Below are 20,939 nucleotides of genomic sequence, written 5' to 3'. Positions count from 1 at the left end.
CAATACCATAGTCAAGACACAAACCAGGTCCCTCTTGGTTCGCAGGCAAACCAGTATGAGCTGTGCTAATCTCATTTCAGAAGGAAGTGTTTCTTTCCCTGTTTGACCTTAATGCCACTTTACACATCCAGTTAGTTGGCAGAGAAAAGTCAACTTTCCCCAAAGTTAGCGCACACTGCCCTTTGTACTAGGGTGACCAGATGTCCCGATTTTATAGGGACAGTCCCGATATTTGGGGCTTTTTCTTATATAGGTGCCAATTACCCCCCACCCCCGTCCTGATTTTTCACCCTTGCTGTCTGGTCACCCTACTTTGTACTGAAAATATAGGGTATTCTGAATTCTTTATTCCCATGTCCATAGTGTTGCATTTATCCCAATTAAATAATTACCTGCTGCATTTCTGCCCAAGATCCTAACCTCTACACAATGTTAACTGATAATTTATTTTCCTTCAGCACTTGGAAGAGACAACGGTAATATATTACGTCAGAATGCAAATAACGAATTGTTACTTTGATTTTCAGTAATAAGAGGTCATATCCTTTCAGTGTATGTAACCTTTTATTGTATATAACAAAATTGGCTTTTCCTAGCTTGCCACTTGCAAGTGATTGCACCAAAAATTGGATTTAAAGGGTCATCAAGTTCAGTTTAAAGGAACAGTCAAATCTGTAAGTGAAATTAGGTGCTATATAGTATGTTCTATCAAAAAATGGAACTTGTTATCCTTCACTGGATGCTCATTCCTGGTGACAAGCATTATAGATCACTTCAGGAGACTTGGCATGCATGCATGGCATACCTCTGCTTAAAGACTGCACTCAAAACACTGATAACATGTAAATTAAATAAGGAATTAGATGTCTATATTTAACCCCACTGTCTAAACATTTTGACACTTTTCTATGCCCTGCAACCCAAATCACATACACTCTATGTGAAGTGGTGAAATATAATGTGATGGACTGACTCCTCTGCAAGAATATCTGTAATTCTTGCTTGCTTATGTTACAAATGATCTCTGATAAATTGGCCAATATAAACACAGCTGTCAAAGTTTGGGAAATGTGAAATCACCCACCACATCTGCAACAATTATTACAGATCAAAAGATGACAAGGAAATCGACAGTGTTCTGTCTGGTTTCTCCCAGTCACACTATTATTATGCTAAAAAAGCATCTCTTTGGCAGTAAATTGTGACTCAGCTAAGTGGTGACTTTTTCTTTTCTCTTGTAAGGGAAAGAACAGCTTGCCTTTTTTCACCTGCTCATTTCATTGTTTAATTTCCTTCTATCCCCATTTCATTCTGTTCTTTTCTCTGGGTCCTTTCTTTTCTCCACCCTCTTATTGCCTTATTCTAATCATTCCTCCTTCTCCCTTCTTTTCTACCCCAGCATCCCCATTCTTTTATTTCTCCTCCTTTCCCCCTTATCCCGTCAGGTTTGTTCTTCCTCCATTTTCTCATTTTTTATGTATCTGAGGAAACTTAACTACCAAAGGCCAGATTCTGCTCTCAGCTACACCAATCTAAATCTTCATTGGGTTTAACATTGTTAATACTACTATCATTTACACCAATATAGCTGAAAAGAGGATCATATGGATTCATTTCCTTTGTGATAATTTAGATTTAATTTCCTGTAATTTCCTTACTGTGCCACCACTTCCCGCTATGCGGTAGTAGTTATTTTTGCAGAGCAGCAAATCCAGGTGTTTCGATAAGAATGGAAAAGAAGGCTCTATCTACCGGACTGCAAAAACCCCAACAACAACCAAAAAATCCCACCCCACAACCCAGGCAATTTCCTTGAATGGCTCTGCTCCCAATTTTCCTGAAGGAACAGAGCCCAGCTGGGAGGAGACACTCAGCCTCTGAATCCCCCATAGCTACTGACTACTATCATTATTATTTAAGAGGAAGGAAGGTGGTTAGAGCACCAGCTTGAGACTTGGTTTGAATTGTCTGCTCTGCCACAGGACTTTCTGTGTGACCTTGGGCAAGTTACTTAGTCTCTCTGTGCCTCAGTTCCTCATCTGTAAAATGGCAATAGTACTTCCCTATCTCACAGAGGAATTGAGGAAACACACATGACAGGCAGAGGAACTTAGATACTGTAGTGATCATGAGCATATAATTACCTAACACAAATTATGTGTATTGTGGTAACACCCAGGGGCTCTAGTCATGGATCAGGCCCCCTTGGACTAGGCACAGTACAAAGAGTTTAGGAACTAACTGTAAAATGAGAGATAACAGGTGGATACAACGATCAGACAGGGGGAGCACAAGGAAACAATGAGACAGTATTGGTCAGCATGATAAGTAGCAGTCACAGCACACCAGCTGCCTACCCATTACAAAGAAAGCAGGTTGACAGAACATTTCAAGTAGTCTAGCACTTCTCAGGCCTGGTGAATGAACAAAGGATACAAATGTCTAGTCTGTTTAAGGAGAAATATCCTATGATTCTCCTTCTCTCTCATTCTGTTTAAAAGGGCTGATAGCAGGATATTATAAATAAATATGTGACGCTGCAATCAGTTGCACTGGATCAAAATGGACATGTTAAAGTAACTTTGTGTTTTTGTAACAAAGACTTTCAAATTGTGTCACTGTGTAAGTCTGTGAGGAATGCACAAGCCAGCTGATACCCTGACATACAAGCCAGCCAGGAGATGAATCCACTTCAAGGGATTTGGCACATCCTGAGCATCAAAGCTAAATATTCTTACTATTTCACACAACAAAATTAAAATACAAAATCCCAGTCACTTCACTCCTAGTCACACCTGTAGTGATGAAATCTAAATGACTGCTAAATTGATTCTGATCTTCTATACGAGAAGAAAATTAACTACTTTTTTGGTTGTTGCAGATTATTTTGGGCAAGGATTCCTTCTGGATCTCCCCTTTTCTGTATCCGTTTCACACACTACCTCATGCTGAGGAAGTTTTCCCTCAGAAGGCAGTCAACACCACTCTGATGCCAGCCAGAAGGGGAAGTGACCCAAGTCATTCTGTCACCGCTATGGTGGTTTTCAATCAAGGGAGTCAAGTCAAAATGTCACCTCTCCTTTTTAGTGCTGTGTTAGAGCCAGAAGAGAATATGGTTTAAATAATCGGACCTGAGCCAGAGGTCCAAAGTCCTAAGTGGGATACACTCAGGGGCCAATAGGCCATCCTCTCCAAGGACACAGAAAGCAGCAGCAGGGTAAAGGGCAACTTGTAAATAGCAGGAGGGAGAACACTTCTCTTGCTGCGGGTGGTCCTCCTGGAGTATTGTCTTTCCTTCCAAGATCTCCTTTCCCCTGTTCCTACCCTTCACCTCCCAGGCCTGCTGCTTTCAATTCCACCTGTATGGCCACTCTACAGTGGCTACATCCTCCGCTTCCATTCGGCTGGGGCTTCCCCCACCCTGGGCTGGGGCCCCTTACGTCACCGGCAGCAAGCTGCTTCCCATGCACTGCGCTGCACTCTGAGCCCCTAGGCAGCAGTGGCTGGGAAGAGAGTGCTGCGCACTGGTGGGAAAATGCCTGCATGGGGCATCTCCGGCTGTCTAGGCAATAGGGGTTGGGGCAGGGAGGTGCCACGGTCCGCAGACCCTAGGACCGCACAGCAGTGACTCAGCCCCTATGGCCATAGCTCAGACATCCCCAACCATCCCCACCCAGTGACTCAACCCTGCCCCAATGCACATACAACCCTAACACCACCAGCTGCCCCACTACCCTCGTCCCACAGCACATACACTCAGACACTTCCCATTACACCCTGTCCCACAACACATACACCCCTAATACCACCAGCTGCCCCACTACCCTCGTCCCACAGCACATACACTCAGACACTTCCCATTACACCCTGTCCCATAACACATACACCCCTAACACCACCAGCTGCCCCACTATCCTCGTCCCACAGCACATACACCCAGACACTTCCCATTACACCCTGTCCCATAGCACATACACCCCTAACAGCACCACCTGCCCCACTACCCTCCTCCCACAGCACATACACCCAGACACTTCCCATTACACCCTGTCCCATAGCACATATACCCCTAGCACCTCCAGTCAGCCCCCACTCACCTCTGAATTCCTCAACACCCCCAAATAACCCCACCCCAGAAATTCACCCCAATACATTCATAACATATATGCCCCCATTAACGCCTAATGTCCCCACTGAACTCTAGTCCAGTAACTTACTCTTAATACACTCTCAGACCCACCTCGTGCTGACACATTACAAATACCCCCCTTAATATACAATCAATGTATCACGGTTTAAGAACTGTATGCACAACATCCCCCTCTCCCCCATACACTCACTCATCCAGTCCCAACTCTGGTTATTCATAAGGCAAAGTGCAGCGGTAGTCACAGCTCCGCCTTATCTGCTCCCCAACCCTGTGTTGCCCAAGGCATCTCGTACCCATCCTGTGCATGCTGTATCAAGCCACTGAAATGCAGCTATTAGAGACTTTTCTCAAACTTCATTAAAATGGGGTACTAATAGCCTCTCCAAACAGGGACAAGTGGCTGTGATCATGTTACAAAGCAGGAGCTTCCATTCCCTTTGCATGGTGCAGATCCTGCAGGTCAGAAAATCAATTGTGGCAACAACCTGGAACTGGGAGGAGCTCCGCTGCTCTCACAGTAATGTCACAAAAAACCTTCTTATACAAGGGAAGATTTGCATCATTCCGTCTTGGTTCTGATATAAGACTCACTTCTACCTTTACATCTGCATTTCAACTAATGCAACACAGCCTACTGGCTTGACTGTAACTGCATTTAAAATACCCACCACCTTACCTTCCTTCACTCTGCAAATGCATTTAAAAATACAAGACATAGTTCTCTCCAGAAATTCAAATAACACAACATACATTCCTGGTTTACGCATTTAAAAAATCCAAGACACACTTCTACCGTAATTAAGGTGTTTTTGTTGTTATTTAAAAATTACACACCCGCTTCCTCATCTCTACAAGTGCAAATAAAAGCAAGACCCCTCTCTCCATTCTTTAAATGCAAATACATTTTTTTATAAATTCAAAACACATGCCTCCCTTAATTTTGCAAATGAAATTTGAACCTTATTCCCTTGGTTTCACTCTGCAAATGCAAGACAAAACCCAGTCTAAACCGCAACTGCATTTAAAAAATGCAAGACCACTTGTGTGTTTTACTGTTCTGGTCAGCTACCCAAAGATAGTTAATTAAACATCACCTCCTCCTCTTTGAAAATATGGCATTAGAATTATAGTAACATAACGCTTTGGGGAGGTTTTTAATTAGCATGTCCCACAGATGAAACAGAAAGAAAGCACAGGCAGAAAGTAAAAACAGCAACCAACACACTACAGGAAGAGAGAAAAGTAGCCCCTTTGCACTGCTGATACTTTACTTTTATCCCCTCCTCCTGGGAAGATGGAGCGCAGCCTGGCCTTCTTGTTCTTCTCTTCTGGGGCCATGGGGAGCGGTTTGGAGCTGTGGTTCAACGCTGAAGAATCACGATTGTTGCTGTTCATTCTCAACGGAGGGGCTGGAGGTTTCTCTTCAATATCCAGACTATCGGACATCTTCAGCAGCCCTCACAGCCTCCTGTAAAAAGCAGTACAAAAAGCTACAGATCACCAAGCTTGGGATGCTGGGAGGGGAAGAAGGAACCAAGGAGGGGCATGTGGTAGAAGTTCGTTTTAGCCTTTCGAATTGGGTACTCTTGGCGCTATAAATAAATACTACTGCTAATCATAACTGTGGTAAAATAAATGTTAAAGCATTTTAATTTAAAGCCTTTTAAAATTATATTTAAAACTCATTTTCGTCCTACTTACAAACAGGGTTTTCATCTCAAACCAGCACAGACCTACCAGAGCAAAAATTAGAGATATTCATTGAAAATATCTGACATTTACAACTTCTGCAATGCAGAAAATTGCTTGGCAAGGGGGTAACAGGTCACAAATATTGATTTCCTCCCTGCTTCATGCTTGCTGAGAGTACCCCAGGGAGTGTGGGGGCTTCACTGGAAGGGGGGCATTTTTTCAAGGGAAACTATTCTAAAGCAATAATTTAAAGTATTTTACACATAAAAACGAACCATATGTTTGCCTCAAAATCAAGATTAAAAAATATGAAAAATCACCACCACATATTGGAAACCATATTATAATCATCTTTTGGAAGCTTCAAACTAAAATCAGCTCTGAGTCCCACCCCATCCCTAATGCTCTGTATTACCATACAGGTTTGTTATTGTAGGGTTGCTTATGATGCTTGGCTGACTGTACCATTTTGTTATTGTAGGGTTGTTAATGATCATTGCTTTGTGCACTGGTTTGTCACCATAAGTGCTGGGCTATGTATACTGGTACTGTACATTACTTTAGTCACAAGGGCTTTTTTGCTTCATAATTGTAGTAAGAATTACCTAGAAATAATTATACAAGTTTTGCAAATAGATGTAAGGGGGGGAAAGCAAATCAAATTTTCTGTTTCACAACCTCTCTCCTATATCTGTAAGTACAGGTCTGTCGCATCTTACACACATTTAACATGCGCAATTTCAGCTTTATGCGGTCGGCAAAAACAAAAACAAAAAAAAGAGAAAAATAACAATTTTAATACTGTACCTGTAGTGCGGGCGATTTCGCCCGCCATTCAACTCAATATAATTTTGACTATACGTGGTTTTCGCTTTACACGCTAACCGCAGAATGGAACCCCCGCGTAAGATGAGACTCGCCTGTACAAAGTATGATGCTATCAAACTGGGGTAAGAAGCAAGCAGTAATTTGGTCAAATAAAATCTTAATACATAAGACCTGAAAATAATATCTGATTCAGAAAGGATCGTTCATCAATTTTAGATATATTAAACTTTTTTAAAAGAGTCCAATTCTATAAACACCCTGCCCTCAGAAACCCTCCAGTCAGAAAGGGCTTATATAACCCACTGGTGAGTGTGTGTTACTTACAGGTCCCCATCTGTGCTGATCCGCAGATGAGATGAGTTGTTACAGCCCCCAGCTAGGCAACCAAGGCTCTTTAGCTTAAGCTGAAGCAGCTTGTAGTTTTAGCTCTGGAGGCTCCCAGCGTGTGTGTCGGCTAAAGATGGCAGCCATCACACTTGCAAGGTCCCACCCTGAGGCCCTATAAACGTAAATCTTATGCTCAAGGTTTGGCCAAGTGAAAGTTATTGTTTGCAGGATTGGGGATAACGTCTCTAAGAGTAACTGCGTTAACACTGACAGAGCTAAAATTCTGTCAAGACTTTCTCCTATAGTACAACCGTTTTTTATGCGTTAATAAAATTAACATTGGCTTCAGTGAGAGAGTTACATGCATGTATACACTAAAGGATTAGTTCCAAAATTAGAGAAGTTCACCCCAGTATAAATTTGTTATAAAAACTTGGAAAAAATATATTTTTTGTTGTTTTTAAAGTACTGCTCACAAATTGATTGTTTCATGATTTTTGGTCTTTATTACTGTATTTATTTTACCTGAATTTAGCCTTCATGAACTCACAGATTGACAGGCTTTGAGATTCAAATCTTTTTTCCCGCAGATAGATATAATACAGGAAGTGGCAGTGCAAAACCAGCTGACGTGCCTCATTCTTGCACTGGAGATGTGATAATGGATTTTGCAATGAGTGGAGCTTTAAATCCAGTTCCTACAAACTAGGTTCTGAACTGAGACACGCCCCTACGCCACCCCACCCCATTTCATACAGGCTATTACTAGGGCTGTTGATTAATCAAAGTTAACTCACGTGATTAACTCAAAAAAATTAACTGCGATTAAAAAAATTAATTGCGATTAATTGCACTGTTAAACAATAAAATACCAATTGACATTTATTAAATATTTTGGATGTTTTTCTACATTTTCAAATATATTGATTTCTATTGCAACACAGAATACAAAGTGTACAGTGCTCACTTTATATTATTATTTTTATTACAAATATTTGCACTGTACAAATGATAAACAAAAGAAATAGTATTTCTCAATTCACCTCATACAAGTACTGTAGTGCAATCTCTTTGTCGTAAAAGTGTAACTTACAAATGTAGATTTTTCTTGTTACATAACTGCACTCAAAAACAAAACAATGTAAAACTTTAGCACCTACAAGTCCACTCAGTCCTACTTCCTGTTCAGTCAATTGAGAGTCACTGCCTTAGGGTATGTCTGCACCCATGGCTGGCCTGGGCCAGCTGACTCAGGCTTGTGGGGCTCAGGTGAAGGGGCTGTTTAATTGTGTAGATGTTTGGGTTCAGGCTGCAGCGCAAGCTCTGGGATCCTTCTACCTCGCAGGCAGAGCCGTCCCTTGGGCAGGGTGAATCAGGGTGACTGCCCCGGGCCCCGCGCTTTGGGGGGCCCCACGCTTGGATAAAATCAGGACTGTCCAAATATTTAGCCCTTTGTTCCGCGTCCCGACGATGTACGATTGTGACGCCATTTGTCCCGATATTCAGGTGAGGAGGTAGGCAGGAAGGTGAGGCAGGCAGGCAGGCAAATGGGGTGAGGAGGCGAATGGGGAGGCAAGCAGCAGGTGGACAGGCGGGAGGGCGGTGAGGAGGTGGGTGGATGGCGAGAAGGAGAGTGGCGGTTGGGTGGACGGGGGGAGGGCGCCAGACGGAGGGTGAGGAGACTAGCAGGGAGGTGAGGGGCAGGCAGGTGGGTGAGGAGTCATGCAGCAGGCGGGCAGCAAGCAGGAGAATGGCGGGTGGAGGGGTAGCATCCTAGGATTTGAGCTGCAACCCGGGCCCGAACATCTACACTGCAATTGAACATTCCCTTAGCCTGAGCCCCGCAAGCCCGGGCCAGCCACAGGTTTTTAATGGCAGTGTAGATACACCCTTAATGTATTATAAATGGTTCAGTCAGCTTCCAGCCAAAGAATTTTGCTCTGTGACAAAGAGGTTTATGCCCTCCTCACATGGCCTTAGACAATTCTTACAAACTATGAGCTAAAGGCCACAATAATCTCAAAGGCGTTTATTTATCGTTAACCCAGCTATAAATACTTTTCAGTGCGCCAAAGACAGCCTTCACCCTCTGAGATCACTAGCATTAAAGAGATGATAAAACCATTGAGGCAGCTTTTTAAATTTGTTATCAAAAGAAAGACGTTTATTTTGTGAAGTCTTTTGCACTGTATGAAGTTTCAGCTCTCCCACAGAATGGGGACAACTGTATCTGTTACTATATCTGTTTGTAAGCAATGCCAGTTTGCTGAAATAGGCCCCCCCATGGGATTTCTTTGCACAAAGAATACTATTAATGGTTTCTGGCCCAATTTGCCTATGATGTAATTGTTTCCAAGTTCTTGAAAGGAATACTATATTTTGTTCAGAGCTGCTTCAGGCTCAGTTTCAAGAGCCGTACACAGCAGAATTATTCACTTCTAAACCAAATAAGGGTGATAGTCTAAAAGGATTAACGGTTGATATTAACTTTCTGAAAGTGTCTAAAGGAAAAATAAAGCAAGTCAGGAGGCAGTGCGCATGGAGACACTTTCAATTTACACTTTTCCTGCTCAAGCCCCATCTGCTGTCCTTTCCGTTTACATTGCAAACATCATAATACAGCACTGGATTGAAACAAAAGAAAATTAACTGTGCCGGGTTGGACCTGGCCTTTGCAGTTCCCTACAGGAGGCTCCACAGTCCTACAACACATCGCCCCAGCAGTAAAGTGACAGGAAAGAAGCAGCAAAGGTGGGTCCTCCAGGCCTGTCTAGAGAGGCTTCATGGAAGCAGCCGATCAGAGCCCACCAGGCTCAGATAAAAGGAGTTGTCTGGCCTTAGCAAGTTCAGTTCCTGACTGGAATGGGAGGGCAAAGCCCTGCGGCTAGAGAAGACCCTGAGGATGCGGGCTCTGAGATTGGCTGGAGATAAAAGAGGCCCAGCAAAACAGCAGCAATAGATTGAAGTAAACAATATGTGTCTGCTGTAGATGGGGGCCCTAGGTTGAAATCTGGAATGGTGGGCAGGCCTATGTTCCCCTACTAGCCACAGGTAAAGTGGCATAAATCCCAAGAAGGGGACAGGCCTAGGGTTACCATCCGTCCGGGTTTCCCCGGACATGTCTGGCTTTTTCAGCTTTAAATGGCCGTCCGGGGGGAGATTTCTAATAAAGTAGAAATGTCCAGGATTTCCCCCTTCCCCTCATGCAGAGTGTGGTGCGGCTGATTGGATGGCTGGGCCTGACTGAAAGCCGCTCGCAGCCACTGGGGCCTCTAGCAGCCAGAGTCCCTCCCCCTCCCCCGCAGAGCAGCGCGGCACAGTTTTTGGGTCCACGTGGAGCCCGCAGCTCTCCCTCTGCCAGGTGAGCCGGGGAGCAGGGCAGGTGGGGGGGGATGCAGAGGCTGCAGGGCGAGGAGGAGCAGGGCAGGCAGGGGCATAGAGGCTGCAGGGGCAGGGCAGGTGGGGGGCGCAGAGGCTGCAGGGGCGGGGGGTGCAGGGGCTGCAGGGCGAGTGGGGAGCAGGGGGCACAGAGGCTGCAGGGGCGGGGGGATGCAGGGGCTGCAGGGTGAGGAGGAGCAAGGCAGGCAAGGGCATAGAGGCTGCAGGGGTGGGGGGTGCAGGGGCTGCAGGGCGAGTGGGGAGCAGGGAAGCACTTAGCAACCCCCAACCAAGATCAGAGCGGGAGGGAGGAGGGGGAATGTGGGGTGCTCAGAGGAGAGGGCAGAGTTGGGGCAGGGACTTTGGGGAAGGGGTTGGAATGGGGGCGGGGAAGGGGCGGGGCCAGGGGCGGGGAAGGGGTGGAGTTGGGGGCGGGACCAGGGCCCTGTGGAGTGTCCTCTTTTTTAAATGTTTGAATATGGTAACCCTAGACAGGCCTTAACTGGGAGCCTAAACAAAGGGCTGAATTGAAGGGACCCAGAGCTGGGGCTCAGGACCCTAGAAAGCGAAATAGAGTCCAACAAATAAGCAGGTTAGTACCCTGGAAGTACCGTTTGGATTTTGTGACTGGGCTGGAGGGACAAGCTACTGAAGACTCACCATGGTCAGTCAGCAACCTGCAGGAGGCACTGGGGCAAGAAAAGGACTGTGGAACTGCACCCAGCTTCTTGGAGGCACTCAAGAGGTGAGTGTTCCTTTGCACTGTCATACCCAGCTTCAGACTTCCACCATAGGACTGCACAGTGTGTCCATACTTTAAAAAATCCCTCCTGCCCATACCATTCCTAATCAGACACCGCTAAAATTACCAAAGATTTTCCCTTTGTTCAGAGACACTAACAAGAATGGAAGATCAAAAACTGGCTTCCATTTTCTTATGTTTGCAAAGGCCATAATTCTTTGCATGTGGAGTTTACTTTTCAAAACAATTCTTTAATTGCTCTCATCAATAATGCTGACAATAAACCAGTCAGTGTATAGCCCAACACTCATGGGAAACCCTCTCATTACAAAATGGTATTTACATCCCACTGGTTATAAACAAGGACCTATGACTTCCATGACATAATGAGACCAAATTCCTTGTTAAGTACCCCTAAATTCTGCAGCAAAGTTTATTTATTCTCTCTCCTTCACTCCTATTCCCGTCTGTACTCTTAAATACACACACTTCTGATCACAGATGAAAAAACTCATTGGTGTAAGATTCCTTGTTGTTTATTTTGTCAGTGATTGTTTTTGAGAATGGGTGTTTGGTTTTGATTTTTTTGCTATGTTCTCCAGGTGGCGTGGCTCCCAGGGCCTCAGCAGCCATGATATTATCCTGTGACCCGGCTCAGAATCTCTTTAAGTGCCAGGGAAGGTGAAGAGCGTGTAGCCAACATCAGCAGCTTACCTTAAAAATCCAGGGCCTGGCAGATTCCCTGTTCACCAGGCAGCACAACTGGCCAGTCTACACTTCTGGTTCCCTCCACTCTTGGTTGCAAGATAGACTCCATGTCTAGATCCCTGACCCCAGCTGCCTGGTTTTATAGAATGCTGCATGAAGCATGCTGTATTACTCTTCCCTGTGGGATAATTTGGACTACAAGAGGGACCTGAAGACAGGACCCAGCAGCGCAAAGACACAAAACAAAATATCCAGTGCCCACGACAGCAAAACTGCAAATTCCAGGATAAAAGTACTGAATTCTCAGCTTCTTGGAAAAATAGCCTATTCTACGGCCTAATGATTGCGGAATCCAAAGGACAGTGACTGAGGTGAATGGCAGTTCAAACCTCTCAGAGCTATTGTTTCAGGCTCTTTGCAAACTCAGGAAGACAACAGTATTGTTTACACTAGTCATATTTTCAAGATTCTCTCTGCAGCCACAGGAGCTAGAAACTTTAAAAGAACTGATTGTAGAGCACAATTTTGCAGTAAGGCATAAATTCCCTGGTAAATTCTGCAGCCAGAGAACTGCAGAATATATGAGCCTCGATTATAAGCAATTCTACAGTACAACTATGAACAGGATAATACTATTGAGCAACCTAAAGCAATGTACCAGCACACACCATCCAGCAAGAGTAGCATCAGGTCATCATCAATTGTACTTGTCTCTCCAGTTACCACCTCATCTGCCTTCTCCCTTTCATCTCTCAGAGCTCATTGAACATTTTGTTTTCAATTGCTGTCTGAAATTCCTCTCCTCAATTTCCATCCTAGACCCTGTCCAATCCAAGTTCTTCCCCTTGCATTCCACTGAAATTACTCTTGTTGAAGTCCTAGCTAAAGCCAAGATCTGGTGCTCCAACCTCATCCGTGGGCTGTCAGCTGCGTTCAACACCATAGACCATGCTCCTCCTCTTGAAATCTTATCCTGCATTGGCTTCTATGACTGTCCTCTCCTGGTTCTTCTTCTACCTTTCTAATCACAGTGTGTCTTTTGGAGAACCCTCTTTGTCACCCTTCCAATTTTCTGTGGGGGTTCCTCAAGGCTCTGTCCTTGGTCCCCTTCTCATCTCCCTCTACACCTTATCTCAATGTATTTCACCCAGAAATTCTACTACCATCTCTATGTGGATGATACACAGATCTACTTCTCTGCTCCAGACCTGTCTCCTGTCCAAGCTAAAATCTCCTACTTTCTCTGACATCTCCTCAGGATTGTCTAATCATCAGCTCAAGTTCAACAGGACTAAAACAGAGCTTGCAATTTTTCACCCCAAGACCTTCCTATTCCTTTCTTGATCACTTTGGAAAACACCACCATCCTGCCTACCACTCAGGTCCATAACCTGTGTGGCATCCTTGACTCAGATTTCTCTCTAGGTTCTCACATCCATACTTAAGTCTTACAGATCCTTTCTGCAGAACATCTCTAAAATACGGTCTTTCCTATCCATCCACACAGCTAAAACTCTCACCCATGCACTCATCTTGGGTCTCAGTTACTGCAACATCCCTCTCTCTGGCCTTGAACAATGCAATCTCGTTCTGCTCATATCCATTCAGAATACTTCTGCAAAGATAGTTTTCCTAGCTTGTCACTTTGACCATGTCACCCCTCTCTTTGCATCTCTCCACTGGCTCCCCCTTTTCTATCACATCCAACGTAAGCTGCAGATCTTCATTTTTAAGGCCCTTCATGGCCCACCTATCATCTCTCATTCACTACTGAAATGCTGACTCCCATTTCTGATCACCACATGACTCATCCACCCTCACCCACTTGTTAAAAAACAAGTACTTTGTGCTCTCTCCCATGTTGCCCTTCACACCTGGGAGTAGTTCCCTGTAAAACTAATGCATTGTCCTTCCTCTCCTTAGCATTCATGCCACTATGCCTATAAAAATTTGAGAACGGTTAGGTTGCTGGTGTGCTGAGCCATTGCCTATCACGGTGACCAGTATTGTCCCAATATTTCCTTGTGTTCCCCGTCAAGCTATCTGTATCCAGCTGTTGTCCCTTGTCTTATACGTAGACTATAAGATGTTTAGGGCAGGGCCCATCTTTTTATTCTTTGTACAGCTCCAAGCACAATGAGGTCCTGGTTCACGACTGGGGTCCCAGGCAATATGATAAGCCATAATAATAATGCCAATAGTGGCATTCACTTACGCCAGCTGTTAGTTAAATGGACACAGTGACACAAATTTTCTGAATAAAAGAATCTTTTATCTATGTATCTAGCTGTAACCATTATGCCTTTTTAACCAGTAAAACAAAGTAAAATATAACTCCACACACTACATGAATAATTGCAACTATTATAAACCTATAAGCCCTAATTTAACAATGCCTCACATTTAGAATTGCTTTTATACAAGTCTCTCAAAGCACTTTCCAAAAATTCAGCAATTAAGCCTCACAAAACGCCTATCAGGCAAGTAAGCATTATTTGAGCTGAGCAAATCATTCAGATTGAATAATTTTTTAATTTACTCTCTGTTTCTGTTTCCAACTAGTCTGTAAGGAGCTTATAATTCTCTCTAGTGTATTCTTTATTCAAAATTATTCCCAGAAAACTTCTACAAGTAACTCTTGGCCTCTGACTCTTCCCAAGCAACTCATTCTGAGGACTGGATGTTCAAAATTCAAGCTGTGTCCAATCCAAACGCTTCTCTTCTCTGATTGGATAAACATAACTTTTAGAATCAGGTCTGATATGAATACTAATGTCGGAGTCCAAAATTCATTTGCACTAAATAATTCTTTAATGTTGGTTTCAAATTCACTATTCCATGAACATTCCTGCCAGTAAATTCACTTACTAGAATCTTGTCAGAAAGTGAACACAGTACATTTGATGCTTTTGAGAAAATATGTATGGAAATTTAATGGAGACGATTTAGATCTGGGTGACTATCATTCCCACTTGTCTGACCCAGACTGCCATGTGACTCAGCCAAGGTCACACAGTGACTCATTAGGAGAGCCAGAAATAGAACTCTGCACGCTATTGTGTTTGTGTGTTTGTTTGTTTGTTGTTTCACAAGCTCGAATACCAAGATTTTTCTTTCAACTGAATTTCATTTTAACAAACTTTTCAGCCAGTCTCCGGTTCTAACCGTTTGGCTACAGTACTTTCCATAGCTTTTTGCACTCTTATTCTATACAGGAATCATGTCAGCAGTACCCAACAGTATGAAATAACGTGTCTAATAAGATTTCACCTCATTGCCCAGCCTGAACTCTTCTTCCCACCTGGTGAAGACTTGCTGTACTTCTCCAGGTTCCTCAGCATCCTGATAGCCATTCCCAGCATCTGCTCGGTTCAGCTGTATGGGACCTCTGACTCCCCTCCATTTCTATAGGCCAGGGGCGTACAGCAAATCGCCTATAGCGCATCAGAGGTTCAGTATGGAGGAAGTATTTATTCTGCAACATCTTCACTCACAAAAGCAGGGGGTAGCTTTTCAGTCTGAGCCCGAGTCCTGCAAAGCACATGTTTAACTTTACCCACTGAAGTCACTGATGCTTAAAGTTAAGCACATGCTTAAGTGCTTTGCTGAATCTGAGCCTAAATGCATTGGATAACCTGGAATGAATAGCATGGCCTGAATGGGATAAGGACACTAGGGATGCACTGCAGCAGTGAGACACCAAGGAGGAAAACAACAGAAGGAGGGAGAGTCACTATCTGCCCTGCAGGACCTGGATCCAGGCCTAGAGCACATCCTGGCAAAACATTTTCCTTGTGTGCACTTCTCATCAAAACATAACACATCCAAACTCTGCAGTCACCCCATGGACCTGACCACATGATGAACCATTCAAGCTTTGCTCTGAAGGTTTAGGAAATCAGACTGGGAATGGTGAACCTCTTGCAGATGGGGAAGCTGACATATAGGGAGGGGAAGCAAGTGTAAGATTGAGTTGGATAGTAAAACCGAGGAGCAGAGCTGGACAAAATTCAGTCAGTTTATTCACTCCCCCAAAAATGCAGCTGTGGGGAGACAAACTATTTGCAGAATTGGATTGGTTTTGGTGAACAGTTTTGGGAAATTAAAAACCAAAAATTGGAAAAAGTTGAATTCATTTTGACACTTTTGAAATGAAACAATTTGACTTTTCACTTCAAAATGTTTCCTTTTGAAACAGCTAGATTTGGCTTAAGGGTAGAAAACATCAAGATGTAACAAAACAAAAAAAAATATTCCAGGTAGAACTAAACATTGTTGTTCTACCCAAAATTGTCAGCTTGGCCACCAAATTGCAAAAAAAAAAAAATTATTCACTCAGCTCTCCCCAGGAATTCCCAGTGACCAACATTGGGCCAGATTTTGTGATGTGCTTTTCAGGAGGCACAGCTCAGGAGAGGCAAAAGGTAGCTTTGAGCTATCTTTGCACCTCCTAGATTCTGGGCTGCTCCAGGGAGCAGTGCTAAAGCTATCTCAGGGACTGCTCTAACTTATGGCAGCTTCGCCACAGCCTGAATTACGGAAGCCCAAAGCAACCTGACATGCCTCTATTCATGGAGCTCAGAGGGAGGGACAATGAAAGGCCACAAACACACTGCCCCTGCACTGGGGGAGTTTCCTCAGGGACACTCTGTCCTTTAAACTGTTCCTGTAAAAGGGGCAGTAGCGGTGCTTATTCCTCTAGATGTGCTTCCACAGTCAGTGAAGTGTGACCTAATTGTGGGTCACAAGGGAAAGGCTGGTGGATCATACCCCACTAAGAAAACAGAAAAATCCCTGTGTCACTAGGACACAGATGACATCCAGGGAGGAGGATAAGGAAGGAGCAACTCTCTTTTCTCTCTCCACCACCTATCCGCTACTATGGCTACTGCCTCCTGCCCATTCCACCCCTTAGTTCCCACCCCCCAATCCCAGAACAACTCATAAAATATTTTTTTTTGTCATTTTGTGACTCACAGACCAAAGGTTGAGCACCACTGCTCTGGGCCCCAGCATCTAAGTACAGTGCTTAGTTACCACAGGGATGGACATTATGGAAAGAGCATAGAAGAGATAGATAGGAAAGACAATAGAAATATATTAGATCACTAGAACCCATCCTTAGAATTACACTCTTTATTACATAACATTTCCTTCAGTCCAGTCAAGCAATAATGACATCGGGAATAAATATTCATGTGTGTGTGTGGGAGGGGGGGAAGTCCACAAGATCTTAATTAACACTTCATTTGTCTGTTGGAAAATAAAAAAGAACCTGCAAGTTTTCCCTGTTTACTGATACAATCCACTAACAACTTCATGTAAAGGCTCTATATAGCAATAAGCATAAGAAGCTAGTCTTAAAATCAGTTAGGTCCATCAAAGACCCTTGCCCCACACATTCCAAACAAAGAAATGTTTTCTTGGGATTTGTCTACAAAGGGAAATTATACCATTAAAAAGTAGGGTGTGAATGTAAAGCACTATAGTTTTAGTGCCTTTTTCTGGATTTAGCTTATGTTGCTTTGAAAGCAGTTTAAGCTAAGCCAAAAAAAGCCACTCTTATTCTGGAATTAAGGAGGGTCCACACTGGGGAGTTATACCAGTTTAACTACAGCAATTAACGACACCAGTATAATTATACCAGTATAACTGGAAAAAGATCCTTTAAACACATCCAACTGGAACTGAAATTGCTTCAGCCTGTTTCTTATGCCAACAAATAACACACTTTAGCACTTGAAGTTTGACTTGCCTTGTCTGACAGTGTCTGACTGCGTTTCATGTGTTCTATGCAGGGGAACACAACATCCTCGAGCATGTACAGTCGGAAGATGGACTGCTGCATCTCTTCACTGTCCAATTACCACACCCACTTTTCCCTGGCATGGAGTTAGTGCCAGAGAGGAAGGATGGTTCAGTGGATAGGGCTCTAAACTGGAGAACTGGGTTAAATTGCTGGCTTTTCCACGGAGTACTTGTATGACCTTGGGGGAGTCACAACTCTCTCTCGACCTCGGGCCTTGTCTATGCTACAGATGCTTTACTTGTATAGCTACACCAGCAGAGCCCACCACTTAGATAAAGCATATGCTTACAGGAGGAATTTTTCTGCCGGCATCGCTATACCACCTCCCCAAACAGCATTAGGCTGGGTCTACACTTCAGTTATAGCAGCTAGTTATATTGGTCAGAGGTCTGGAAAAAAAACAACTCCCTGACCGACAGAGCTAAGCCAACAAAACCCCCAGTGTAGACATAGCTATGTTGACAAAAGAGGGCTCCTGTTGACCTCATTCAGGGCGGAGCTGACAAACTCCCTCTGTTGCTGTAAGTTTCCTTCTTGACTCCCACCTTTTTCTTTCTTGTTTATTTATACTGTACATTTTGGTGCAGAGCTCTTACTAGGTATGTACGCCTATCCCAATAGAGTCCCATTCTTGCTTGTGCAATAATATAAATCAAGACTAGCTCTTAGTCCTACATTCTTTTGTGAACCCTAAACTCCCATTGAAGTTAAGGGGTGTTTAATAACATAACTGGCATTTCTCTCATTATGTTTCTTATTCTGTGTATATGAAAAAATAGACTTCATGCAATTTTACTAGCCCAAAGTCACCCTGTTTCCCTCACCTCTGCTGGGTTGGTGCCTTCTCTGCTCTTCTAAAGTTTACTCTGTTTGATGCATTCATAAAAGTTCTGCCGTGACAACATGAGAAGCATAAACCAGCTGAAATATTCTTGTTTTGAACATGAATACCTAATTACTTTGGCTCCTCCCCCAATGACACACTCCCCATGGGACACATGGAGAAGTCAATTCTGTCTTGAGATATGTGCATGTCTTTGGGGAAGTCAGGGAGAGGTGTGTGTATCACAGGGCAGAATGAGACTCCCCACTGCTGATGCAGGATATACTTGGCATGTCCTGGTTCATGTTCTACTAGACATGTGCCAGCTGTACCAAAATCACCACACAGGCTTTGGAAGGGATGAGACAGTTTAAGCAACCTTTGGTAAATTGTTCCAATGGATAATTAACCTCCTTGTTAAATTTATACCTTACTTCTACTCTGAATTTGTCTAGTTTAACTTCCAGGCATTGGATCATGTTATACCCTTCTCCGCTAGATTGAATAGACCACTATTAAATATTTGTTCCCTGTGTAGACAATTAAACTGTAATCAACTCCCCCCTTAACCTTCTTTGTTAAGGTAAATTGATTGAGCTCTTTGACTTTTCCAATCCTTTAATCGTTCTCATGGCTCTTCTCTGAACCCTCTCAATATATCAACATCCTTCTTGAACTGTAGGCCCCAGAACTGGACACAGTATTCCAGCAGGTGTCTCACCAGTGCCAGATACAGAGGTAAAATAACCTCTCTCTACTCCTACTTGAGATTCCCCTGTTTGTGAATCCCAAACACATTAGCTCTTTTGGCCACAAGGTCTCACTGGGAACTCATGTTCAACTGATTATCTGCCAGATCTTGTCACTGTTTTGCTAGATGGAGTCTCCCATCCTGTAAGTATGGCCTATGTTCTTTGTTCCGAGATGTACACATTTAGCTGTATTAAAATGCATATTATTTGCATGTGCCCATTTCACCAAACAATTCAGATTGCTCTGGATCAGGGACCTTCCTCTTCATTATTTACCACTCGCCCAATTTTTGATATTGGATACCATCCAGAGGCCTGTTCTGTTAGGTGCTGTGCAGAGCTTCTGGGTTCAATTACAGGCAGGCATACATATCCCGTTTTAATTTCCCAGGAACAGTATTTTTTTTCTTTTGTTCCCCACCAGGCCTTTTTAACAGCCAACTAACTCTGTATATCTAACATTCACTTGCTGTGCTAGTGACCCTATTGCATGTAACAGCACATCTACTTGGGGGGTTGGGATTATGGATCTAGAGCAGGCTGCAGTGGGGCAGCTGCCCCACTCTGGCATGGAAGGGGTTAAAGCAAGCCAAAGAGGCTGCGCAGAGCCCCAGACAATCCTGGAGGGGCTTATTGGGAGCCAATCAAGTGGAGGCTTGAAAGCAGCGTATCAGGGCCAGGCTGGGCCCTATAAGAAGGCTGCAGGGCAGAGAGGAGCAGAGTCTCTCCCTGGAGGGCAAAGGAAGAAGAGGTGGCTCTTAGAGAAGCACCCAGGGCAGGGCAGCAGAGGCTGGGGGCACTCTAGGCTGACGACTGCCAGACTGGGGCCCTGACACAAAGGTGCAGAGAAGGTGCTGGGGCTATGGGAAATGGCCCAGGGAAGCAGGCAGTAGAGAGTTGAAGGAGGGCAGTAAGTGACTGCCACTAGAGAGTCCCTAGGTCGGGGCCCAGAGTAGCAGGCAGGCCTGGGCCCCCCTTTTGCCCCACTTGCCAGGGATGAGAGTAGCTAAGCCAAGCTGCAGTTTGCCCTTGGAGGAAGGGGCAAGACTGAGGATTGCAATGAGCCGCTGAGGCGAGTGATAGAACCAGAAGCTGTCGGTCCCCCGGAAGGAAGGGAGAGCCAGCGGAGCAGGCACAGCTCGAGGGCAGTGTCCAGAAGCAGACGCCACAGTCCGGGAGTGACATGGGTCTGACAGTGAGGATGGCGGAGACCAAGAGTAACGGTGGGTGAGACGCCACTAGCGAAGGAGTGCCGCTGAAAGAGCTAATTCCCGGAGCAACCAGCAGGACTCGCCACGGTGGCAAGCACAACCCGTTACACAGGCAAAGGGGGAAAGTGCAGCAATCTGTGGACACACTGCAAACTGCCAGCTACTCCCCACTACTCCCCTGCTTTGGAGAAACAAGACAGGAAGAATAGTAGAATCTAAGTTTTCTCTATCATTTAAGTAAGTTAGAGGAAAATTTAAACCTACGTGCAGGAAGCACAGCAAGATCCACACAGAGCTTTAGCTGAATTTTTAAAAGGGGCAGCTGAAAAAACAATGTACAATTTTATATCCTTGTTATAAACCTGTGTTAAGGCAATTGTGGGTTTGACTGCACAAAAACATAAGAAAAATGCTTTGCTGCAGAGTTTCTCTAGCTTTTCCATACAGTGTCCCCATGTTGCAACAGTAAGACAGTTCAGGACTTCCCTCCCATCTAGACATAAAGAAAAGGTGAATGCA

At 44.3% G+C, this 20,939-nt stretch overlaps 1 protein-coding gene across 3 annotated transcripts in view; it reads right to left on the bottom strand.

Annotated features, from left to right (window-relative positions):
• The window catches only part of PAK3 (p21 (RAC1) activated kinase 3), a 190,503-nt gene that overhangs the window by 52,113 nt on the left and 117,451 nt on the right, over nucleotides 1–20,939 (bottom strand). For all 3 annotated transcript variants that reach the window (XM_054040344.1, XM_054040343.1, XM_054040345.1), the window contains one exon: nucleotides 5,422–5,618. In XM_054040344.1, coding sequence (XP_053896319.1) covers nucleotides 5,422–5,596 — 175 coding nt within the window. In that variant the 5' untranslated portion in view covers nucleotides 5,597–5,618. The remainder of the gene's footprint in view (nucleotides 1–5,421; nucleotides 5,619–20,939) is intronic.

Source organism: Malaclemys terrapin, chromosome 9 (genome assembly GCF_027887155.1).
Source record: "Malaclemys terrapin pileata isolate rMalTer1 chromosome 9, rMalTer1.hap1, whole genome shotgun sequence".
Taxonomy (NCBI): domain Eukaryota; kingdom Metazoa; phylum Chordata; order Testudines; family Emydidae; genus Malaclemys; species Malaclemys terrapin.
The sequence above is the reverse complement of the archived record's forward strand: the minus strand, read 5'-3'. Positions and strand labels throughout refer to the sequence as shown.